Below are 26,706 nucleotides of genomic sequence, written 5' to 3'. Positions count from 1 at the left end.
TGAGGATCTGAGGACCCATGCCAAATCTTTTCAGTCTCCTGAGGGGGAAAAGGTTTTGTCGTGCCTTCTTCACAACTGTCTTGGTGTGTTTGGATCATGATAGTTCGTTGGTGATGTGGACACCAAGGAACTTGAAATTCTCGACCCGCTCCACTACAGCCTTGTCAATGTTAATGGGGGTCTATTCGGCCCGGCTTTTCCTGTTAGTCCACGGTCAGCTCCTGTGTCTTGCTCACATTGAGGGAGAGTTATTGTGTTTCCATTTGGGTGGTGTAGTTATTTTCCTCTGCTGAGCACAATGTTTTGCTTGCTTAATTTGGACCCCACCCTTGTCGTTTCACCCAGTTTCAGGAAAACAAGTGAATGTAGAAGTTTTGAGTTTGTGCAATAAATTCTTGGCATGGTCATATAAACTCAGCAGATGCTTTCTGTATTGATACCAGGTGTGTTTGAGTGACATTATGTTACATTGCCAAAATGTTTCTCTTCCTTCTGATTTTTCACTGAAATTAAAATGGATGTGTTGTGGACATTTTTACACAGGGCCACTCGAAGTCAATCTTAAATGAATCATTGTTTATTGTCAGCACGCTGGAGAGGTTCCAACAAACTTGATGCACCATAGTGAAGATCTGTCAGTTCTCTTATATACTGCAGACAAGTCATAATTACATAATTTAGCTTATTCATAATTAATCAATCATTAACGTTTGCTTAATTCATGTGACCGACCAATACTGGATCATGCATGTGACAGACCAATACCTCACGAGAGTTCTTCTCTCTAAGCTGAGACCTTGAAACTGAGATATGACTTTCTCTAAACAAGTTTCTGGGTGTACTGCCACATTGCAGACACTGATAGTGAGGATTCGTTCAATCAGGCACTTGCATGAACACAGAAATTGGTAAATAGAAAAGCACCAACATAAAATGTTGCATCACAGATGGCCCTCACTTCAGCAAAATACTTTTTACCTAAACCTTCCCTGAACGCTTGAAAAAAAGCAAGTGACCCTCCCCTAAACCCAAAATAATCATTTCTAACATAAAGTGGATAGCAGAGAACATGACTACCGTTTACCCTCACTTCTTGGACAGACCCGAGCCTTAGATATGCCATTTTAGAAACTGTTCTTCGTCTTGTAAGCATCAAATCAAATCAAATTTTATTTGTCACATACACATGGTTAGCAGATGTTATTGCGTGTGTAGCAAAATGCTTGTGCTTACAGTTCCGACAGTGCAGAAAATTCATAACAAGTATTATCTAACAATATCTAACAAAGAAGAGGATTGTGGACTACAGGAAAAGGAGGAGCGAGCACGCCCCCATTCTCATCGACGCGGCTGCAGTGGAGCAGGTTGAGAGCTTCAAGTTCCTTGGTGTCCACATCACCAACAAACTAACATGGTCCAAGCACACCAAGACAGTCGTGAAGAGGGCACGACAAAACCTTTTCCCCCTCAGGAGACTGAAAAGATTTGGCATGGGTCCCCAGATCCTCAAAATGTTCTCCAAAATGTTCTTCGGGAACATCCTGACTGGTTGCATCACCGCCTGGTATGGCAACTGCTCAGCCTCCAACCGCAAGGCACTACAGAGGGTAGTGCGTACGGCCCAGTACATCACTGAGGCCAAGCTTCCTGCCATCCAGGACCTCTATATTAGGCGGTGTCAGAGGAAAGACCATCAAATTGTCAGACTCCAGTCACCCAAGTCATAGACTGTTTTCTCTACTACCGCACAGCAAGCGGTACCCGGAGCGCCCAAAAGGCTCCTTAACAGCTTCTACCTCCAAGCCATAAGACTGCTGAACAATTAATCAAATGGCCACCAGACTATTTACATTGACCCCCCCCACCCACATTTGTTTTGTACACTGCTGCTGCTCGCTGTTTATTATCTATGCATAGTCACTTCACCCCTACCTACATGTACAAATTACCTCAACTAACCTGTACCCCCACACACTGACTCGGTACCGGTACCCCCTGTATATAGCCTCATTATTGTTATGTTATTGTGTTACTTTTTATGATTGACATTTTTTTACTTTAGTTTATTTGGTAAATTATTTTCTTAATTCTTCTTGAACTGCACTGTTGGTTAAAGGCTTGTAAGTAAGCATTTCACGGTCTACACCGTTGTTGACAAATAAAGTTTGATTTGAATATTCAAGCAGCAGTGACATTTTCATGTGTTCTCATACATGGTACATTACACCTATTTTTGTTGAATTGAGGTGGTGACTTAGTTAATTATTTCACCACCCTAAGACGCTTAAGGATTCGACTGCAGCTTACAGTGCATTCGGAAAATATTCAGACCCCTTGACTTTTTCCACATTTTGTTACGTTACAGCCTTATTCTAACATGGATTAAAACAAAATTCAAGTAGTTAATCTACACAAAACATTTCTGCAGCCTTCAGCCCCCAAGAACACAATGGCTACAGGTTCACCTTCCAACAGACAACGACCCTAAGCACACAGCCAAGACAACCCAGGAGTGGCTTTGGGACAAGTTTCTAAATGTCCTTGAGTGACCGAGCCAAAGCCCGAACTTGAACCCGATCGAACATCTCTGAAGAGACCTGAAAATAGCTGTGCAGCGACACTCCCCATCCAACCTGACAGAGCTTGAGAAGATATGCAGAGAAGAATGGGATAAACTCCCCAAATACAGGTGTACCAAGCTTGTAGGGTCATACCCAAGAGCACTCAAGGCTGTAATCACTGCCAAAGGTGCTTCAACAAAGTACTGAGTAAAGGGTCTGAATGCTTATATAAATATGACCGAATGAATGTAAAAAAATTACAAACCCGCTTTTGCTTTGTCATTATGGGGTATTGTGTGTAGATTGATGGGAAAAACAATTTAATACATTTTATAATAAGGCTGTAACGTAACAAAATGTGGAAAAGTCAAGAGGTCGTAATACTTTCCAAATGCATTGTATTTCCTGACTTTGCTCTCCATCCACTATCTGAATAAGAGGGTGTGCAGTGCCTGGTGGGACGCAGGGTGAAAAAAATGCCATTACTCAGGAATTTTGAAAGAACATTGTCTCTCAACCGTGAATATCTTGGCTGTCCACTGCAGCATACGTAAGAGGATAGTGAGTTTTAACCACCCTTAGGCAAACACTCAAATACCTCAGCAGACCCTCCCTGGCAGTGTGGCTGTAATAAAGGGATGATTTTGTGAAGCAGTCAGAAGTTGGCAGCTTGCTCAGTAGGGTAGTCCCTTAGCTGACTACTGCACAGCTAGACCATGGAATGTGCCTCCATAACAAGCTGATACCAAAGGCACCTGGCAGGCGAGAGGTCAAGACTGTAATTCAAACCTGAAAATATCAGACTTAATTAAAACCTATGACACCCCTATCCTCGTCTGAGGGCTTATTGAACCAATTGTTTTTCAGTCAATTCCGTTTTCAAGGAATATGACAAATAACTGCAATTGGTTACAATTTGTCAATATCTAAATATCACAAAATCTAACCTACAAAGACAATAAATATCAGATAGTAATAATCTGCATACATTAAAACCAGGCTGAGCCAGTGCAGTCTGTGCATTTTCTATCTGAAAAACAACCTCAAGCTTATTTTCATATCCTTGATCCATCAGAAAGTGTCTGCTGATTCTTGGAGCGCTCCCCTCCAAAAACTCAGACAGCTCCACACAGCGGTGAGCCAACATTAGTGCAGCATCACATTACTGTGCAACACATTACTGTGTTATATCCTGTTGGCTGTTCTGTTTGGAAGTTACGCCCTGTATAAAAAGAGCTCTTGGCTCAAAGCACTCAGATCAGAGCTGGTGGGTTATTGTTTGTTTGTGAGCTGTGGGGGTTTGGGATGGACTCTGGGGATGAGAGCCGGCACAATGTTGACTGTTAAGGCCCTTGCCATTAGTCTGCTGCTGTGCTGTGGTGCACATAAAAAGGGTTTGTTAGTAGGACTCTAGCTTAATGTGCCCTGATGCTGATGTGCCATGAGTTCCAGGGATATCTGTTGGCTTTTTGGGAACTCCTTATACCTGCAGAGTTTCAAACCCAAAACGTGATGTTTCCCAGCAATAAGTATTCTGTCTGTGGCAGGGATTTTGGCAGTGCAGCGCAGACATTTTAGGACCTGTAATAGCCCTTCGGCCACAATTATCTAATTGAGTAAAAAAACACCTGAGGTTGCAAAACAATATGGTTAAATGTAAATGTAATGTGTGTTATGACACTGTATAATGTAATATCAAATGGTAATGCTATGATGTTAGAATTACAACTGAGTTATGATTATGTAATAACAAGGTTATTATATTATTACACATGAGAGGTCTGAAAAGTTATCTTCACATTGGTACAGAGCTAGCAACCTTAAAACCTCTTAAATGTAAAGTCCCCTGTTTAGGGTACTGTGGTCCTGGTACCGGTTCCGACCGACATTTTCGCTTATAAATCAACCTGTGGACACCGTAAATCGAAATGGCTTGCATTGAGTAATAGCCCACTTGAAGCTGGGATGTCCCTTTGAAGCTGGGCTGTATTTTACAGTTATAAGGAATATTAAATATTATAGTTAGTGGTTTTATAATTTGATCATACTATATTTAGAAAGCATATAAGTCATTTCAAGCCTTATTCATACAGTTTTGTTGAATAGGAAATACAGTCCCTTCAGAAAGTATTCAGACCACTTGACTTTTTCCACATTTTGTTACGTTACAGCCGTTATAGTTTTTTTCCTTCATCAATCTACATACAATACCCCATAATGACAAAGTAAAAATAGTTTTTTTTTACATTTTTGCAAGTGTATTACAAATAGAAAACGTATATCACATTTACATAAGTGTTCAGACCCTTTACTCAGTACTTTGTTGAAGCACCTTTGGCAGTGATTAGAACATTGAGTCTTCTTGGGTATGACGCTACAAGCTTGGAACACCTGTATTTGGGGAGTTTCTCCCATTCTTCTCTGCAGATCCTCTCAAGCTCTGTCAGGTTGGATGGGGAGCATTGATGCGCAGCTATTTTCAGGTCTCTCCAGAGATGTTAGATCGGGTTCACGTCTGGGATCTGTGCTTAGGGTTGTTGTCCTATTGGAAGGTGAACATGTAGCCATTATGTTCTTGGGGACCTTCAATGCTGCAGAAATATTTTGGTACCATTCCCCAGATCTGTGCCTCGACACAATCCTGTTTCAGAGCTCAATGGAAAATTCCTTCAACCTCATGGCTTGGTTTTTGCTCTGACATGCACTGTCAACTTTGCAACCTTATATAAACAGGTGTGTGCCTTTCCAAATCATGTCCAATCAATTAATTTACCACAAGTGGACTCCAATCAAGTTGAAGAAACATCTCAAGGATGATCACTGGAAACAGGATGCACCTGAGCTCAATTTCGAGTCTCATAGCAAAGGGTCTGAATACTTATGTAAATAAGGCATTTCTGTGTATTATTTTGAAGACATTTGCTAAAATTTCAACAAAAACTATTTTCACTTTGTCACTATGGGGTATTGTGTGTAGATTGCTGAATATTTGTATTTATTTAATCAATTTCAGAATAAGGCTGTAACGTAACAAAATGTGAAAAAAGTCAGGGGTTCAGAATACTTTCCAAAAGCCCTGGACGTATATATATAATATTTGTATCATATTTCTACTGTGTACTTGAGCTTGTGTCCTCAAAAGTGACTACACCTCAGCAATTTTTAACTAGAGTATGCAGCATTACTAACTATTGTTTAGGGTCCTCTCATAATAAATAGTTTCTTTCGGGGATTACGTTGATTACATTTTCGATTACATATAGTTACATTAAATTAAAGGCAGTGAGGTACTTCATGTTATTTAGGATGTTGCAGCTGAACATTTTGAAATGGCAGCATCCTGATCCTCAGGACTGCTGATATAGCATACAGCTGAGAATGCTGTCTCACTACAGATTACTTTGAGCAAATGCTTATCAGAGAGAAGCACATTATAAAAGAGGGAGAGGTTTGAGTCAATAGAAAGTGTCTACAGTCATGCTCATGGAGATCCTATTAAATTACTAGAGAGGCCATGTCATAAACCCTCAAAGTTCCAGAATGGGGTGGAAATGGCAGCCATGTTGGCCAGGGAGAGATCCACACCAGTCTAATTGGAATTAATGGCAATAGAGACATTATACTGATTCTATGGTCGTGCTACTATGTCATGTATTCTATAGGGGATATTTTGTTAACTCTCGTGCTCCCCCTGTAAAGACCCCCCCCCCCCCACACACACACACACAGAGAGTATGGGAATGTGTCATTGGGTTGTGTAGCCTACTGGCCTCTATGGAAAGTTTTGTTTAAAATAATACAATATCCTACAGCTAACCAAACATCTCTCTCTCACGTACACACACAAAATGTGAAATCATAAATTATAGGTTTACTAATGCTTACTAAGGTAACGGTGCATTCGAATGTCATTTCGAGGTAGCGCAGTGCATTATTGTTACCATTAGAACTTCAGCTATAAACATTTGCTATTTGTGACCTAGGCTACTCCGCGCAGTTTACATGCACGGTGTTTGGTAAATTCGTTTGTTAAAATAATTTAATCCCAAAAACTGTGCATCCAAATTATTAGACGGTTCTCTGACAAACGCTTGGCTACATCATTCGCATTCTACTCATATCCTCTCCCCAATAAGACTCTTAAGAGCTTTTGGCATGTGCAGTTTCATAGTTCGTTATGAGTAAAACGATTTACTTACATGAAATGTGGTGGGATGTTATCACATTCAAACGCGCTCAATGTTCGCCACATAAAGTTGGTGGGTGTTATTCTTTTGACCCAACAGATTTGCTCCAGTTGTAGACTCGAGTCATTTGTCCAAAACAATTGCAAACTGGGGCTGCATTCATTCCTAAAGCGGTATGGTGGTGGCAGCGCGGGCACATGCAAATAAGCAGGGGGCGGCTGTTCCAAATTCCACCAGAAACAGGGATTTTTACAAATCCAGGATTTAAATAATTTTGCCTACCTACTATAAGAATTGGCATCATAACATGTACGGAAGTTTATTGGCTTATAATGGAACGTTAGCCTACACAGATGTGGTATTGAACACTATCCACTCTGATGATAAGCATCCTGAGTGTCATCTTTCCAGAAAGGGGTCATGTGTGTAGCCAAAACCGTTCGGATGCTACAGAAGTTTTCATGAGAATACCGGATTTTCGGGATGTCTCCTGGTCTGAAACACCGCTATAGCTATGCCAAGGCGGATGCAGTGGACTGAGACAAAGCCCAGAAATGATCTCAATCTTAAACAGACCGATTTTGATTGTGATTTATATATATATATATATATATATATATATATATATATATATATATATATATTGCCTTAAGCAGAGCCTGGGTGGAGGGGGAGGGGGGGGGGGCTCAAACGGGGAAATTAGTAAAACAAACACAAAAGTGTTGATTTAAATGTTTTTTTTTTATGCCCAGCTCATGACGCCCCTTGATGTTGAGGCCTAAGGCAATTGCATATTCTGTCTAATGCTAAATCCGCCAGTGTCCACAGGGACGTTTGCTTCAAACATTGAGTTTGCTCTGGCTTTGTTTTCCCCACATATTAGCACACTCTCACGAACACGATGATGTTCTCTGTTTTGCTCTAAAGAAACCACAAGTGTCAAGGGACTCGTAATCTGGTACCTGGCCGAAAAATGTATAGAAGTGAATAGGGCATTTCCATGTAAAAGGTATATCGGTAATTCCATGGAATAAATATATACACTGAAGAAAAATATAAACGCAACATGTAAAGTGTTGATCCAATCTTTGATGAGCTGAAATAAAATATCCCAGAAATGTTCCATATGCACAAAAAGCTTATTTCTCCCCCCCAAAAAATGCACAAATTTGTGTATATCCCCGTTAGTGAGCATTTCTCCTTTGCCAAGATAATCCATCCACCTGACAGGTGTGGCATATCAAGAAGTTGATTAAACAGCATCATCATTACACAGGTGCACCTTGTGCTGGGGACAATAAAAGGCCACTCTAAAATGTGCAGTTTTGTCACACAACACAATGCCATGTCTCAGGTTTTGAGGGAGCATGCAATTGGCATGCTGACTGCAGGAATGTCCACCAGAGCTGTTGCCAGAGAATTGAATGTTAATTTCTCTACAATAAGCGCCTCCAACATCGTTTTGGAGAATTTGGCAGTGCGTATGTAACAGTTTAGCTTCCGTCCCTCTCCTCGCCCCAACCTGGTATTGAACCAGGGACCCTCTGCACACATCAACAACTGACACCCATGAAGCATCGTTACCCATCGTGCCACAAAAGCCATGGCCCTTGCAGAGTAAGGGGAACAACTACTTCAGGTCTCAGAGCGAGTGACGTCACCTGATTGAAACGCTATTAGCGCGCACCACCGCTAACTAACTAGCCATTTCACATCGGTTACATGAACAACAGGCTGATGGAGTGCTTCATCAGATAACCTGGACTTCACAATCACCCGACCTCAACCAAATTGAGATGGTTTGGGTTGAGTTGGACCGCAGAGGGAAGGAAAAGCAGCCAACAAGTGCTAAGCATATGTCGGAACTCCTTCAAGACTGTTGGAAAAGTATTCCAGGTGAAGCTGGTTGAGAGAATGCCAAGTGTGTGCAAAGCTGCCATCAAGGCAAAGGGTGGCTGCTTTGAAGGATCTCAAATATACAATTTATTTTGATTTGTTTAACACTTTTTGGTTTCTACATGATTCCATATGTGTTATTTCATAGTTTTGATGTCTCACTATTATTCTACAATGTATAAAATAGTAACAATAAAGAAAACCCTTGAATGAGTAGGTGTGTCCAAACTTTTGACTGGTACTGCATTTTATTTAGCATAATGGACTCATTGTTTCAATTTTCCTCCTTGTTCATTTCACTCTCCATTACTGACATGACTCAGCACCTACCAAATAGGAAGCCACATAACACACTGACACTGGGGGAGACTCACAAAAGTCTGACATAAAGATCCACTTGAGGGGCTATTTTGGTGGCCCTTATTTATTTCCTTCTCCTATACAACTGTGCTAGTCCACCAAGAATATCAAAGCCACTGCAACAGCATCACATTGTCCTGCTTTTAATAGCAGTCACTCAGCCAACCCTAACACTAGTGACATCTAGAGTAGCAGGTGTGACCTCTAATGATATTGTTTATGCATTATAAATGAATGCAGGCTCATGCAGTCAAAGGCAAGGAATTCCAGAGGAGATAATGAGTTTTGTCTTGCTACTGAGCTGATGTGTAAATACCACATGAACTTCTCCATCAAGGCAACATTAGTTGTTTTGTTTGAGTAGGCCTATATGGACTGAAGTTTTTGAACTACCTTACCCTACTGTACATTATGACAAGAATGTAGAAGCACTTGTGAAATCCTCTTTAAATACATGTTTTATTGTGGATTGCAAGTAAATCCCATTTCTTTGATAACTTTATGGTTTTGAAAAATATTTTTTTAATTCACATAAGAATTGGATGATGAGTCAATCGAGTCCAGAACACATATGAGGAACTTGGTCATTTCTCCTTGTCAAACCTTCCTCCTCAGAACACCACTCCCTAGTCATGTCTCAACCCTGCATTAGTCAATCGTCAACCTTCCTCCTTAATCCTCACCCTATTGGTGAGATTGACTGATGCACAGGTGAGCAAGGTGAGGCAAATGGGTGATACCTGACCAATGCAGGGGTGAGGGTTGAGGAGGAGAGGTGACACTTGACCAGTGCAGGTTTGAGACTTGACTAGGGGAGGGGTGAAGTCTGACTGAGAGGAATGACAACATTTATAATATGTATTCTATAATCCAGACCTCGTGTCTACCTCATTCAACAAGTCATTCTGTTGTGTATGGGAGGTTGGGAAGTTTCAATTAAATACTTTTTTGAAACAGTACTTCTGTGTCCTGTTTCCAGATAAGTTTTGCAGCTGTCTACTTTCTCTGTCTCCCTCTCTCACCGCTAAAAATACCACAACACGGGTGTGTCATGAACGCCCAAACGGCCAGATGTATTTTGGCTCTACTTGTGTAGGCGCCAAACTCCCCTCTGAAAGCCCCCCAAATCCTGGTAATCTATGGTGACATTACAGTCGCTGGCCTGACCCATATAAAGACAATCCTTAAAATTCTCTTGAATAATTAGCACATAATTTACAGTGAAATAAGATTTTAAACCGGTGTGTCTGATCTGTGTTGTTAAATCAAGTTAATTTCCATGTGTACAGGGGTGGTAAATTGTGCCGTTGGGGTGATTTTTGTAGATAAGGTAGATAGTTGTTTCCCTATTTTGGCAGGGGCACTAAGGCTAAGCCCTATAGTTGGCACTTTGTATTCTTTGAATCATCCCTCTGTAAGAAAACTACTACTGCTTATGTTCCTTGCATTCCAATCCTCATTGTCCAAAGAACCAAAAGCTTTGCACAACAACCAAACCTGGTGAAATATAATATGTTTCATGCTGCTCCCAGTCCCTGCCACTGAAAAACATCCCCACAGCATGATGCTGCCACCACCATGCTTCACCGTAGGGAAGGTGCCAGGTTTCCTCCAGACGTGACGCTTGGCATTCAGGCCAAAAAGATCAATCTTGGTTTCATCAGACCAGAGAATCTTGTTTCTGATGGTCTGAGTCTTTTGCCGCCTTTTGGCAACTCCAAGCGGGCTGTCATGGGCCTTTTACTGAGCAGTGGCTTCCATCTGGGCACTCTACCATAAAGACCTGATTGGTAGAGTGCTGCAGAGATGGTTGTCCTTCTGGAAGTTTCTCCCATCTCCACAGAGAAACTCTAGAGCTCTGTCAGAGTGACTATCGGGTTCTTGGTCACCTCCCTGACCAAGACCCTTATCTCCTGGTTGCTCAGTTTGGCCAGACGGCTAGCTCTAGGAAGAGCCTTGGTGGTTCCAAACCTCTTCCATTTAAGAATGATGGTGGCCAATGTGTTTTTGGGAACCTTCAATGCTGCAGACATTTTTTGGTACCCTTCCCCAGATCTGTGCCTCGACACAATCCTGTCTCGGCACTCTACAGACAATTCCTTCGACCTCATGGCTTAGTGTTTGCTCTGACATGCAATGTCAATTGTGGGACAATATATAGACAGGGTGTGCCTTTCCAAATCATGTCCAATCAATTATATTTACCACAGGTGGACTCCAATCAAGTTGTAGAATCATCTCAAGGATGATCAATGGAAACAGGATGCACCAGAGCTCAATTTGAGTCTCACATAGCAAAGGGTCTCAATACTTATATAAATAAGGTATAAAAAACTGTTTTTGCTTTGTCATTATGGGGTATTGTGTCTAGATTGCTGAGGATCTTTTTTTATTTAATCCATTTTAGAATAAGGCTGTAAACTAAACAAAATGTGTAAAAAGTCAAGGGATCTGAATACATTCCGAAGGCACTGTATGCAGTATGAAACTGTTACTAGTAGCACATTACTCAGTCTGTAAGTAAACCTATTCAATTAACTGCAAAGTTAAATGGATGTTTCCTCCCATCTTCTGGTCAAACAGGGGATTGGTCCCAGGTTTCTATCTATAAACCAGGGGTTTCCATGGAGGTCCGAGTGTTGATTTCACCTTTCAATTTGTGTCCAATTAAGACCTATACAACCAGGTGAGGGGAGTACCTAACTAATCAGTGACCTTAATTCATTAATTAGGTACAATGGAGTGAAAACCCGCAGACACTCAGCATACCATTGAATGAGTTTGACACATAAACAGTAAACACAACAGTCAAAGTGGTCAGTAAGACAGTCCTGTGCAGCGACACATTAATGTTTTGATATTTTAATGCTTTGGTGAAGTTTTATACAGATTACGTTTTTTAACACAATGCAATACTACTGATAAGTGTTTATGTTTTGGCTACATGTATTTGTTTACTTATGGTAATCTACGTTTTGAGAATGTAAATAGTCTGCAACTTTTTGTTTTAACCTTTAGTTAACCAGGTAGGCAAGTTGAGAACAAGTTCTCATTTACAACTGCGACCTGGCCAAGATAAAGCAAAGCAGTGCGACACAAACAACACAGTTACACATAAACAAACTACGCATGTGCGTGCGAAAAGCAACATGTCAGTGCCCTTGAGCATCAAAAAAGTATAATAAAAACAACGCTCTGTCTTTGGTGATGTTTAGCTAGCTAGAACATTTCCAGATATAAATGTGAATGGAAATAGTCGTTATGGTCGACACAACTGCAGCTACGTACTATCCAAAAAACTTCAGAACGTCATACCACTTCAATTAGCTGTCGTTGTGTAGCGTTAACAGCTAGCATGATAAAATGCAAAACAAATGATAGCAATATGTTTCCAATGTTGAATTGAGCCTTTAATGCAAACCATTGTTTAGTGTGGCTTTTATACAAGCTGTTAAAATGCACTTAGAGAACGTGTATGGCCGATCCTTGATGTCCTCTTACCAGAGGTAGTCTACTGTCATGTTTCAAAGAGATTACCGAGCAGTAGATGCGGTAGATGCCGAAATCCGTCCCCAAAGCTTTGCCCAAATAGTAGAGTTATGCAACTCAGCCGTTGATGATTACGAAGTTACTGTCTGTGGACGACATCTTTGCTAGAAGATCACTACAGGACTACTTGAAGAAGATGTAGACCGAGTACTGTGATAGTCTGACAGACAAAGAGACAGCAGGATGGTGAAGAGGAATTGAGAGTGAAGAGAACATCTCCTTCTGTACCTGCCCCAGTGATCCAATACTTCAGAGAGCTTCAGACAAAACAGCAGAAATTTGGTGAAACTGAAACATTACTGAAAGGTGAGGTCACACCTAATGTGTGATATTCAATCAACAGATGCAGAAGGACATTGGGCATCTCATGGCCATTAGGTCTCAGCAGCTTGAGAGTTTGCTTATGTCATAAACTACTCATTCCTTCATTCGGTGACTGTCTGAAATGTATCTTGTGACTACCCATCTTGTACAATGCATTCGGAAAGTATTCAGACCCGTTCCCTTTTTCCACATTTTGTTACATTACTGCCTCATTCTAAAATTGATTAAATAAAAAAATGTCAGACATAGAGAACTGATACTGTAGAGAATCTTTGTGAAATATCTTTTCCATACACACAAAAACTTAACTTAAGACCGGAAAGAATAGAAATAGCGCACATAGAGCAGATCTACTACTTCTTAGACCTGTCTTCAATTAAGAATGACAGATCTATAACTCACATTCAAATGTGGATTTGGTCGTGTTGCCCAAAAAGTTTAATATTGCAGCTTTAAGGAAAATGTTTTATATATTTTTTCATATTTATTTGAATGTTTAGCTTACATAATATAATTTAAAAGTATTAATAAAGGTGTCTGTAATAGTCATCTAGTGTATTTATAAACCATTGGTTGTCATTTTGTTCCTTAATCATATCTATAGGCTATATACTTTAGGCTATTCATCAAAGTAGCCTATTTTGCATTGATAACCAAATATAATCTCAGCGACTGTTCAAACATACCATCATCAAGAATCCACCCAAAAAGGTATTTTGTTTAGAAGTAATAAGTAGTGATTACATGCTATTGGTAGTCTGCTGTAGCCAACTAGCTAGCCATGTGCTTTTTTCTCTGTGACAAAACATGATGACATTCCATTTTCAGCTAAAATGGGAATTGATACACAAGCAGCATATCAAACTGGGATAATGTTTTAGGTTACACCGGCAAGTATAATATTATTTGCCAGGGCATATTTTTTTAAATTATAAATCAGATTATTTCACATGGAGATGTGGGAAGCTAAAAAGGCTAGCTAGCTTGTTATGTTTTTAGCCAAGCTAAAGCCAGATAGCTACTACTAGAAAGGGATGGCGACTCTTCCTTACTTTTACAAAATGAAAATACAAAAATAAAAAACTTTGCTATTGCCTTCTTGTGAATGGGAGTGGGACCGGTGAGGATATCATGTTACTCAAAGATGTCCTCCACTCTAAAAATCCCACTCCACCCACGTGCATGCACGTAGCTCAACGGAGTGAAGCTTGTAGTAACCTTCACTGGTGTCTTATCTTGGTTGTGGGTCATAGGTGTGATCTCAGAATGCCAGGAGGAAAGGTCCCAACTGAAAAATAAAAAAAGGCCATGAAGGTTCTACATGCCAAACTCTATAGTATGAGGCTGGAAGAAGAGACCAGTAAGCGATATACTGCACGGAAAGTCCAGGTACGGATCAAAACTACACACATACAAGAATGTTGCTGTTCAAAATTGTAATGTCAGGAATGGATATCAAAATCCAGTTCAAAGTTTAACATATGTTTCCTACATAGTCATATATAAAACCTAGGATTGAGCGTGCCAAAAAAAGTGTTGAATAAAGACAATGGACAGCAATTTAAAAACATGTTTTTTTTATTTAACCTTTATTTAACTAGGCAAGTCAGTAAAGAACAAATTCATATTTACAATTACGGCCTAAACCATGGGCAACAATTAATATGGTTTACACTGAAAGAATAGAATAGGCATGACTGACAGAGGTAAGAAGGTTGTCTCTTGGAGGGGTATTTACTGCTTTGAAAGTGGAAGGTGAGATGGGCTTGGGTGTGTTGGGGAAGAGGGAACGCAAATAGTTGCCAGCTGTCTGTTGGATACAAAAGTTGTATATTAAGTGTTGGTCTATACTGTAGCACATTTTGTGTATTGACTTTTTTAATCTATCCTTTTTAATCTATCCGAAGGTAGATCTGAGAAAATCAGGAACTACAACTTTCCCCAGGAACCGAATCACAGATCATTGGAGTGGAAAAACGGTGCATGATGTCCGAGAGCTCCTTGAGGAAATTAATCTGGCACTACAGGAGCTCCCTAACCAGGAGAGTCATTGACATTCTTGGAGAAAACGACTCTGATCAATAATAGCCCAGTGTATTTGTTTGCCCAACTCACATACTTAGAGCCCACTTAACACATTCCGCCCACGAGTGTGAAATTCCAGTCCACAAACTGCTTTTGTTGCTCATTTTGCAGTAAAACCTCAAAATATGTCAGTATAGAACTTTTCTCAAATCCTTTCATTTGAGAACCGAAAGTCTTGCCCAATGAATTACATTTGTGTGTGACATGACAGGTACAGTAGATTCGGAAAGAATTCAGACCCCTTGACTTTTTCCACATTTTGTTACCTAACAGCTTTAAAATAAAATGGATGAAATCATTTTTTCCCCTCATTAATCTACCCACAAAACCCCAAGCGAAAACAGGTTTTTCGACATTTTTGCAACTTTATTAAAAATAAAAAACAAATACCTTATCTACATAAGCATTCAGACCCCTTGCTATTAGACTCGAAATTGAGTTCAGGTGCATCCTGTTTCCATTGACCATCCTTGAGCTTTTTCTACAACTTGATTGGAGTCCACCTGTGGTAAAATCAATTGATTGGACATAATTTGGAAAGGCACACACCTGTCTATATAACGTCCCACAGTTGAAAGTGCATGTCAGAGCAAAAACCAAGCCATGAGGTCAAAGTAAATGTCCGTAGAGCTCCAAAACAGGATTGTGTCAAGGCACAGATCTGGGGAAGGGTACCAAAAAATGTCTTCAGGGTACCAAAAAAGGTCCCCAAGAACACAGTGGTCTCCATCATTCTTAATGGAAGAAGTTTGGAACCACCAAGACTCTTCCTAGATCTGGCAGCCTGGCCGAACTGAGCAATCGGGGGAGAAGGGCCTTGGCAGGTAGGTGACCAAGAACTCGATGGACACTCAGACAGAGCTCTGGAGTTCCTCTGTGGAGATGGGAGAACTTTCCAGAAGGACAACCATTTCTGCCGCACTCCACCAATCAGGCCAGACGGAAGCCAGACGGACGCTACTCCTCAGTAAAGGGCACATGACAGCCTGTTTGGACCTTGACAAAAGGCGCCTAAAAGACTCTCAGACCATGAGAAACAAGATTCTCTGGTGTGATGAAACCAAGATTGAACTTTTTCGCCTGAATGCCAAGCGGCACTTCTGGAGGAAACCTGGCACCATCCCTACGGTGAAGCATGGTGGTGGCACTGGGAGACTAGTGAGGATCAAGGGAAAGAAGAACGGAGCAAAGTACAGAGAGATCCTTGATGAAGACTCGCTCCAGAGCGCTCAGGACCTCAGACTGGGGCGAAGGTTCACCTTCCAACAGGACAATGACCCTAAGCACACAGCCAAGACAACACAGGAGTGGCTTCTGGACAAGTCTCTGAATGTCCTTGAGTGGCCCAGCCAGAGCCCGGACTTGAACCTGATCGAACATCTCTGGAGAGATCTGAAAATAACTGTGCAGCAAAGGGTCAGAATACTTATGTAAATGTGATATTTCAGTTTTATTTTTTCATTTGCAAACATTTCTAAAAACCTGTTTTTGCTTTGTCATTATGGGGTATGGTGTGTAGACTGATGAGGGAAAAAAACATTGTAATCCATTTTAGAGTAAGGCTGTAATGTGGAAAAAGTCCAGGGGTCTGAATACTTTCCGAATGCACTGAATCTACCACAATTACCTCATTCTCCTGCACGTTGGCACGGTACTGGTGCCCCTTTGTATATAGCCAAGTTATCGTTACTCATTGTGTATCCATTATTACTTTTATTATTGTCTATTTTTTTTCTTTCTCTGTATTGTTGGGAAGGGCCCGTAAGTATGCATCTCACTGTTATTCCACACCTGTTTACTAAGCATGTGACGAATAAAATTATATGAGATATAAATAACTTATTTAATATCAAGGGTCTTATTCTGGTGACATGATGGTGACGTACTCTAAGCATGCGCTAACCAACTGGCAAGTGTCTTCACTGACATTTTCAACCTGTCCCTGACTGAGTCTGTAATTTCAACATGTTCCAAGCAGACCACCATAGTCCCTGTGCCCAAGAACATTAAGGCAACCTGCCTAAGTGACTACCGACCCATAGCACTCATGTCTGTAGTCATGAAGTGCTTTGAAAGTCTGGTCATGGCTCACATCAACACCATTATCCAAGAAACCCCAGACCCACTTGCATACCGCCCCAACAGATCCACAGATGATGCAATCTCTATTGCACTGAACACTGCCCTTTCCCACCTGGACAAAAGGAACACCTATGTGAGAATGCTATTCAGTGATTTCAGCTCAGCGTTCAACACCATAGTGCCCTCAAAGCTCATCACTAAGCTCAGGACCCTGGGACTAAACACCTCCCTCTGCAACTAGATCCTGGACTTCCTGACGGGCCGCCCCAGATGGTAAGGGTAGGGATTCGGGCCTCCCGTGTGGCACAGTGGTCTAAGGCACTGCATTGCAGTGCTAGCTGTGCCACTAGAGATTCTGGGTTTGAGTCCAGGCTCTGTCGCAGCCGGCCGCGACCGGGAGGCCCATGGGGCGGCGCACAATTGGCCCAGCGTTGTCCGGGTTAGGGATGGTTTGGCCGGCAGGGACATCCTTGTCTCATCGCACACTAGCAACTCCTGTGGCGGGCCGGGAGCAGTGCACGCTGACACAGTCGCCAGGTGCACGGTGTTTCCTCCGACACATTGGTGCGGCTGGCTTCCGGGTTGGATGGGCATTGTGTCAAGAAGCAGTGCGGCTTGTTTGGGTTGTGTTTCGGAGGACGCATGGCTCTCGACCTTCACCTCTCCCGAGTCTGCACGGGAGTTGCAGCGATGAGACAAGACTGTAACTACTACCAATTGGATACCACGAAATTGGGGCGAAAAAAGGGGAGAAAAATACCAAAAAATAAATAAAAATGAACAGCATTCTTACATAGGTATGCCTCTTGTTCAGATGGGACAGGGCAGAGTGCAGTGTGGTGGCAATTGCATCGTCTTTGGATCTAGTGGGCCGTAAGCAAATTGAAGAGGGTGTAGGGTGGCAGGTAAGGTGGAGCTGATATGATCCTTGACTAGTCTCTCAAAGCACTTCATGATGACAGAGGTGAATGCTACGGGGCGATAGTCATTTAGTTCAGTTACATTTTCCTTCTTAGGTACAGGGACAATGGTGGCCATCTTGAAGAATGTGGGGACAACAGACTGGGATAGGGAGAGATTGAATATATCTGTGAACACACCAGCCAGCTGGTCTGCGCATGCTCTGAGGACACGGCTAGGTGTACCATCTGGGCCGGCAGCCTTGCGAGGGTTAACACGCTTAAATGTCTTACTTACATCGGCCACGGAGAAGGGGAGCCCACAGTCCTTGATAGTGGGCCGCGTCGGTGGCACTCTATTATCCTCAAAGCGAGCGAAGAAGGTGTTTAGCCTGTCCGGAAGCAAGATGTTGGTGCGACGTGGCTGGTTTTCCCTTTATAATCCGTGATTGTCTGTAGACCCTGCCACATATGTCTTGTGTCTGTGCCTTTGAACTGGGACTCAACTTTGTTCCTATATTGACATTTAGCATGCTTGATTGCTTTGCGGAGTGAATAACTACACTGTTTGTATTCTTCCATATTCCCAGTCTTCTTGCCCTGGTTAAATGCGGTGGTTCGCGCTTTCAGTTTTGCGCAAATGCTCCCATGTTTCTTGGCCCAAAGCAAGTCTCTTCTTCTTATTGGTGTCCCTTAGTAGTGTTTTATTTTGCAGCAATTCGACCATGAAGGCCTGATTCAAACAGTCTCTTCTGTTACTTGAACTCTGTGAAGCATTTATTTGGGCTGCAATTTCTGAGGCTGGTAACTCTAATGAACTTATCCTCTGCAGCAGAAGTAACTCTGGGTCTTCTGCTGGGCCCTTGAATGAGTAGGTGTGTCCAAACGTTTGACTTGTACTGTATATATATAAAAAACATGTTTTATCTCAATAATGTTGTGAAGAGGTTCATTTGCAGAATGAGAGGTAACTCTGAGTCTTCCATTCATGTGGTGGTCCTGATGAGAGGCAGTTTCATCATAGCGTTTGATGGTTTTTGCAACTGCACTTGAAGAAACTTTAAAAGTTCCTGAAATGTTCCAGATTGACTGACCTTCATGTCTTAAAGTAATGATGGACTGTCGTTCATCTTTGTTAATTTGAGCTGTTCTTGGACTTGGTCTTTTACCAAATATCTTCTGTATACTTTTTTGGTTACTTCATGATTCCATATGTGTTATTTAATTGTTTTGATGTCTTCACTGTTATTCTACAATGTAGCATGAGTAGGTGTTCTAAAACCTTTGACCAATAGTGTATTTCTAACAAAAAAGAAAAAACATTGCCCCAATATTTGAACGAATCACCTCTACCTCGGTGTATTTCTATTGTATTTGCAAAGAAAGATAACTGGTACAGAAATGTAGTGGGCCTGATACGGTTTCAGCTCTGACGTTAGACGTTAGTTTGCGCTTTTTTGTTCTCCCATTGGTTCCCCGGTTTAAAGGTAACTTCCCTCATTGGTTTGTGACATTTTGGATACGGATTTCAAAGGTGCAGCGAACTGGCGCTTTTTCCATATTTTCCTCATTCGAGTACCAAGAAAGTTGCCGAACCCAGTCTAGCTGCTAATGTCGGTGGCAGACTAGAAATAGGTGAAGTTACCTTAAAGGTATGCAATATTTTTCTTACCTCAATCAGAAAGCGTGTTGTTATATTGTTTGCTAGGCTAATAGCTATTACTCATTTCATTTGATTCAGGCTAGTTACGCAAAACGTTTGACATTAATTTGAGAAAGCACATCCTTCTAGCCATGATGACCCTAGTTTTGTTACAATTGTTAGCTAGCTAACGCTACTCGCTTGCCAACTTGACTACATAGCTAGTTAGCTACTTGACTAACTAGCGGTAGTTAGCCATACCTGGCCTAGGTATGTCACTGTAGTTATCTAACGTTAACTGTGTCGGTAACTTAACTAGGTAGTTGTACACTTTGCGATAGTTGGCTAACTACATGTATATTTTCAATGTCGTTATAGATTTTTGTTTTAAATCCACTTAAGTTAGCTGCTCAAAATGAGACATTTTAGCATTGCCAATGGCTATCCTAGGAATATAGCTAACGTGATGGTGGAAACGACTGAAGTTATAACTATTAAAATAACTTAATACGTTATGGTACGTTAAATGCTTATTTTTTACTAAATTACTATGCATGTAACGTTAGTTAGCTATTGTGATATCAAAGACCTTAATGCCAAATTGTTGGCTACCTAGCCATGCTACAAAGTACATTTTGGGGGGAACAAGGAAGGCGCACTATGGAGATATTGCAGCTAGTTAGCAACTTGTTGCTAACTACGTGTGTTTGTGTTACATTGGTTTAACGTTAATAATGTTTTAGAATTTAGCTAACTCGAGTAACTGAGTGGGGCAATCCACTCTGGTTTGAAACACAACTTATGTACTGTAGCTAGCCAATTTGGCGCGTTTTGATTGTGAGATGGAACTGGCTAATGCAGTGTATCTTCTCTTCTGGCTCAGGGATACAGTTTGAAGTCTATTGTTGTTGGACTGACACTTCATTTTTCATAAACTCCGGTTTCCATGCAACATGAAGAAACATGTCGCCTACAAGGAGTCAGGCCTCAAAACCTCACCACTCATGGGATGCATCCAAGTAGTAGTCAAACAACTCTCTCCAGGTGTCACCTCTGCCAACATTTGCCTCAACAATGATGTGAAATGTGTTCACAATAAGGAGAACAACCAATATGACTGTATCCTTGACGAGGTGAACCTAGGCTGTGAAGCATTCGAGGACAGCGGTTACCTGTCTTTACAGAACAGCCAGATGGAGGACTTTTATGATGTTAAGGAACAAGGGGAGTCTCTAGGACTGGAGATATTCTCCCCATATACTCCAGTTGCTGATTACCACAAGGCTAAGCACTCTGCCTCTCAACTCCCCTTACTGAAGTTTCAACATGCCATATGCCAAGAACTCACCAATGGCTTCAAGAGGACCCAGAGCTATGACTGGACTGTCATTAGCTGGCTAGCAGAGGACTCTGGCCTTGAAAGGGTTATTGGTGGGAACATGGGCCTTGAGTGTATGGATGTTTTAAAAGCGCTGCTGGAGAGGGGCATGAAGCACATCCTAACCAGGATCCTGCGTCTTCTTGATGTTGACTTGATACGGTAAACATTTGACCTTTACTGCTCTTATGATTTTGTAGAGGTTTTTCAACATGAAAATAGTTTTGTACTCTTATCATATATTCATGGTTGTTTTTCTTGTTTTCTTCACAGCTGTAGAAAAGTGAGCAAGAGCTGGAGAAAAATAATCTGCCAAGACAAGTCTGCACTACGTAAATGCGACCAGGCTGAACAGAGACTACAGGTAAGTGCTAACATTTTAAATGGATTTCCTTTAGTCATGTATATCAGGTATCAATGGTTTCAATTCACATTGACGGTTTAGTTTAAGCATGCAGAGGCTCCCAAATTTGCTGATATGTTTGATATTTACATTTATTTAGAGGCCCTTTGCAGTACTTCAATCTTAATTGCCTAACCATAGTGTAATCCACTGCATGAGTATTGTATGCTAAATAGCAATGTCCTTTTTTGTTATAGGACTCAAGAATCCCTGTAGGACTGGAGAATGTGGGTTCTTTGACGCGAGACACCACCCTGTCCAGGGTTGTAATGTCCTGTATGCAGAGAGTAGCTTCAACCCCTATCCAGAGGTCTACCAAGAGGATGCTCTCCCAGAGAGCATGCACGCAGGTGCCATACTGCTCCCAGCAATCTCGCTTCAGAGAATACCAAGAGGTGAGGGTTCCTCTATTCACTTTGCATGTGACGGTTCAGAGGACATGATTGTGCTCAGTGTGTGTGTACTTACTGGGTTGGTCACCTTCCAATCAGTTCCAAAAAAGTAATGACATTCTGTTCATGTTACCAATGATACATATTGTGAGTTATACTCTGTAGCCTTATACATTGTTTGGTTGTGTTCTCTAGGCTGCCAGTTCGCTGAAGCAACACGAGTCGCTGAAGCCCTGTAAGCGCTGCGGCTCTCCAGCCAAGCACAACGCAGGCGCAATGAGGGCCACCTGTACCCGCTTTAGTTGTGCCTTTGACTTCTGCACCCAGTGCCAGGGCCCCTTCCACGGCTCCTCAGCCTGCTGCACCCGGCTGACATGGCGGCCTAGCAACTCCACAGCCACCCCCATCCTCATTGGCAGCGCTCGCAGCAAGAGGAACGTCAGGCGCCTGTGAGATGAACGCAGCCTGGGATAAGACCCAATCGCTCACCTTTTAAAATTAACATAATTTCTATGGAATATTTGTTTTATTCATAGCCCTTTTTGCCCGCCTCCGCCGAAGACCAAAGGTATCTCGGCTATTGGAATACTCTGCATTAGAGTACACTGTATTCTGGGTCAATCAAGTGATTCCAGTTGTCTGACAATGTCGTCGGAAAGCGACAATCATACTGGAAGCCCAAAAAAAGAACATCCCACTGGATGCAGGGGAATTTTTCCTGGACTCTTATTTTTCTTAATGAAATGTCCTTGTCCTCGTTGGATATTTGTAAGTATTTTAAATGTGAGCTATGTAAATATTTATATTGTTTAAATAAATGTCTCTTGGGATTTTCAAGAACTGATCTTTTGTTTTTCTCCAATTTTTCAAGCCACACACTACCAGAAACCACACAGCATGCACCAACTTTCTTTCAGAATTTAACAAGCAGAACACGTGTTACAATGCCAATAAGGGTATGAAAGTTACGTCATACTTCCAGGGTCAGTTCCCAGATATTTTTTTTTCATGGGACTTGACAATATCTTAATTTGTGAAAATGTAGCTGTTTAAAAAAGAAAAAATAATGTATATAATATATTTGTATTAGTTTACTTCTGCCAGATACTTTAAGTTATTGCGCTGAAGACCATTGTGCTGTGTATTTGTCTGTTGAAGACTCTTCAAAAAGCCGACAAAAGTTTGAAAACTACAAAGCTACTTCCTGGAAAATGACATCACTGTCGTAGCTTGTTTGCGACTTGCTTCGAAAGCTGTAACAACTAGTGAAACTAAGCCATTCATCCATTAGATGGTGCCATAATGTAGCTCTAAACCTCATGGCTCACTATCTGGAAAGCTTAAGGAATTTAGAAGACTACATATAGCTGAAAACAGCCAATATTTACACTTAATGGTGATTTAATGATTCCAGGTTATAATAACAGTATTTTCCAATAACAAAATTACATTCAATGTGTAAGCTTATCTGAAAAGTAAGGTCTTCTACAGCTGGATGGTTCAGTGAAGGAGTAGGTCTATGGTACAGCCAGGGAGGGAGAAACAGTCCGATAGGCAGGCCCAGAGCTCTTCATCAGGCACCTCTTTCTGTTCAAGGCTAGTCCTCTAAGTAGGCTGGAACAGATCCACCACTGAAAGTGTAGCACCCACCAACCTATTGGGGGCATTTCAATTCATAATTGTGATTTTTATTTAACTAGGCAAGTCCGTTAAGATCAAATTCTTACAATGATGGCCTACCCCGGCCAAACCTGGACGACACTGGGCCAATTGTGCACCCGCCCTATGGGACTCCCAATCACAGCCGGATGTGATACAGCCTGGATTCAAACCAGGTACTCTAGTGACGGCTCTTGCACTGAGATGCAGTGCCTTAGACTGCTGCGCCACTTGGGACATGTAACATGTTCAATTAAAATGTCTGGGTAATACAGTTTCTCCCCAGTCTGACTGTGAAATTGATTTCATAGGCCCCATTTCCTGGTTGAAATAATCAGTGCACAGAATATTCCTGGGAAATGAGAAGGGACAAGAAATATGTCATGAAGAGAGGTTGTTTTCTGGGTACATTTTAGAGGGTTGGCTCAAATTTGTCTGGTAAGCCTACATATCTTTCAATAGTGATTAGTGATGCCAATCTGCATATTTTTTTAATGGTGATTAGTGATGCCGAGTACAATATGTGACCACATGAAACATGCTTTCTGTGCATTAAAAGCATTTTGCTGTCATTTAAAAGGGTTGCCATTGTTTTTCTCCTGCAGACTCAATACATCAGTGTTTTTTCCAATTAGCCTCCCCCTCAGTGTGTCTGCCCCTTCCATCAGTGTCTGGCCACAGTTGTGTCAGCTCCCTCTGTGCACCTCTATCCTGGGGCTACACTCTTTAGCTGCCTGCTACACAAAATGTCAATGTCCAGTTGACTGTTCTATCACTGTCCCTAAATGTCCTGCCAGCCGTGGTGACAAGTAGCCATTTTTGTGACTTCCCCCTCCTGCTCTGGGCAATGCCTACAGTGGTGGAACTAAATGTAGCACTCCCACCTCTCAACCGCCCCCTGTTTATTTCTTCCACTAATTGGAGTGTATGGGCAAAGGAGAAAAAAAATCATATATGTAGAGTATACAAACAAGAAAATAAGATGCCCAAGTTTACCTCTGTTTGCTATGAGTCAAACATGGCAGTTGATTGGGATTTTCTGTCAAATTGGATTGTTTACTCTTTCTCACATACACAGATGCATTCTTATTCGAATCTAGATAGTTTCTTAAAGTGAGTAAAACCATGCAAATTGAATTAAATGTTTAACGGATGCCCCAAATGCCATCTCCATCTTTCAGAACACTGCATTTGACTGTGCGTATGTATCAGATGGCCTTTTTGCTCTCAGCACCCCAGATAATTGATCTCTTAGCTGCCCTTTCCAGGACAGAGCAACACATGGGTCATTCATTACTCTGATTTATTGAACTCCAGCGACACTGGGACACTTCTCCAAATGAAAGCTCATAATTGAAGTAATTAGACTTTCACACAATCAGGTGTTTACCTATCGTTTACCATCCCTGTTTACGTCAACAGTGGAATTGTGTATGAGTCATACAAGGCTTGCAACTAGTTACTACAGTAACTTACTTTCACAGATCTGATTCAGACAATTTTCTGATATTAGCCTTTTTTCTGCCATGACAAAACAAACAATTTCCATGATTGTGTTTGTCAACATCTGCAGCGAGAGTCTTATGTACCAGCAATACTTTCCCTGTTTCCACAAAGATGCATAGGTAGATACACTATCTACAGTACACACAAGTATGTGGAGACCCCTTCAAATTAGTGGATTTGGCTATTTCAGCCACACCCATTGCTGACAGGTGTATACAATCGAGCACACCTCCATGCAATCTCCATAGTCAAACATTGACAGTAGAATGGCCTTACTGAAGAGCTCAGTGACATAGGATGCCACCTTTCCAACAAGTCAGTTTGTAAAATGTCTGCCCTGTTAGAGCTGCCCCGGTCATCTGGAAGTGCTGTTATTGTGAAGTGGAAATGTCTAGGAGCACAAATGGCTCAGCCGTGAAGTGGTAGGCCACACAAGCACACAGAACGGGACCGCCGAGTGCTGAAGTGCGTAGCGCGTAAAAATCATCTGTCCTCGTTTGCAACACTCACTAATGAGTTCCCAAACTGCCTCTGGAAGCAACGTCAGCACAAGAACTGTTCGTCAGGAGCTTAATGAAATGGGTTTCCATGGCCGAGCAGCCGCACACAAGCCTAAGGTCATCATGCGCAATGCCAAGCGTCAGCTGGAATGGTGTAAAGCTCGCCACCATTGGACTCTGAAGCAGTGGAAACGCGTTCTCTGGAGTGATAAATCACACTTCACCATCTGGCAGTCGGACGAATCTGGGTTTGGTGGATACCAGAAGAATGCTACCTGCCCCAATGCATAGTGCCAACTGTAAAGTTTGGTGGAGGAGGAATAATGGTTTGGGTGTTTTTAATGGTTCGGTTTTAATGGTTATTCCCAATGAAGGGAAATCTTAACACTACAGTATACAATTACATTTTAAACGATTCTGTGGTTCCAAATTTGTCGCAACATTTTGGAGAAAGCCCTTTCCTGTTTCAGCATGACAATGCCCTGGTGCACGAGGTCCATACAGAAATGGTTTGACCGAGATCGGTGCGGAAGAATTTGACTGGCCTGCACAGAGCCCTGACCTCAACCCCATCGAACACCTTTGGGATGAATTGGAACGCCAACTGCGAGCCAGGCCTAATCGCCCAACATCAGTGCCCAACCTCACTAATGCTCTTGTGGCTGAATGGAATAAGTCCCTGCAGCAATATTCAAACATCGAGTGGAAAGCCTTCCCAGAAGAGTGTTGTTATAGCAGCAAAGGGGGGACCAACTCCAAATGGGCACCTTTACTACACAGAACCCTACTAATCCATCACAGCTGGTCTGCCGACAGAACCGCACGAGGAGGCTCTGCACGAGGAGGCTACAACAGACTTCTTCCGTCGCGACGTACCTCTAAGGCCCTTCTGCTAGCTTGCTAGCCCCGGCCCTCGAGCTGTCTGAATCGCCAGCTTAACTACTCACTGGACCCCTATGATCACTTGGCTACGCATGCCTCTCCCTAATGTCAATATGCCTTGTCCATTGCTGTTCTGGTTAGTGATTATTGTCTTATTTCACTGTAGGGCCTCTAGCCCTGCTATATATGCCTTAGCTAACCCTTCAGTTCCACCTCCCACACATGCGGTGACATCACCTGGTTTAAATGATGTTTCTAGAGACAATATCTCTCTTATCGTCACTCTATGCCTAGGTTAACCTCCACTGTATTCACATCCTACCATACCTTTGTCTGTACATTATACCTTGAATCTATTATATCACGTCCAGAAACCTGCGCATTTTACTCTCTGTTCCGAA

At 41.9% G+C, this 26,706-nt stretch overlaps 2 protein-coding genes across 3 annotated transcripts in view; one reads left to right on the top strand and one right to left on the bottom strand.

Annotated features, from left to right (window-relative positions):
- Positions 1-6,953, bottom strand: part of LOC115153324 (equilibrative nucleoside transporter 1) — a 64,196-nt gene extending 57,243 nt beyond the window's left edge. For both annotated transcript variants that reach the window (XM_029698648.1, XM_029698646.1), the window contains exon 1: positions 6,761-6,953. The gene's annotated coding sequence lies outside the window, so the exon portion shown is untranslated. The remainder of the gene's footprint in view (positions 1-6,760) is intronic.
- Positions 6,954-19,438: 12,485 nt separating this feature from the next.
- Positions 19,439-22,602, top strand: LOC115153323 (F-box only protein 5). Its single transcript, XM_029698645.1, has 5 exons — positions 19,439-19,595; positions 20,469-21,125; positions 21,237-21,327; positions 21,564-21,761; positions 21,954-22,602. The coding sequence occupies exons 2-5, from the start codon at positions 20,539-20,541 to the stop codon at positions 22,209-22,211; spliced, it is 1,134 nt and encodes a 377-aa protein (XP_029554505.1). The 5' UTR covers positions 19,439-19,595; positions 20,469-20,538; the 3' UTR covers positions 22,212-22,602.
- Positions 22,603-26,706: the final 4,104 nt, after the last annotated feature.

The sequence above is a fragment of the Salmo trutta genome, chromosome 18 (assembly GCF_901001165.1).
Source record: "Salmo trutta chromosome 18, fSalTru1.1, whole genome shotgun sequence".
In the NCBI taxonomy this organism is placed as follows: Eukaryota; Metazoa; Chordata; class Actinopteri; order Salmoniformes; family Salmonidae; genus Salmo; species Salmo trutta.
This window is presented reverse-complemented; position numbering and strand designations above follow the sequence as displayed.

What these genes read in the sequence shown, in the direction of transcription:
- LOC115153323 (XM_029698645.1), top strand. Translation starts at nt 20,539, where the DNA reads ATGAAGAAACATGTCGCCTACAAGGAGTCAGGCCTCAAAACCTCACCA. An exon ending in CTTGATGTTGACTTGATACG is followed by an intron (nt 21,126 to 21,236) that starts GTAAACATTTGA and finishes TTTTCTTCACAG; the next exon opens with CTGTAGAAAAGTGAGCAAGA. An exon ending in AGGCTGAACAGAGACTACAG is followed by an intron (nt 21,328 to 21,563) that starts GTAAGTGCTAAC and finishes TTTTTGTTATAG; the next exon opens with GACTCAAGAATCCCTGTAGG.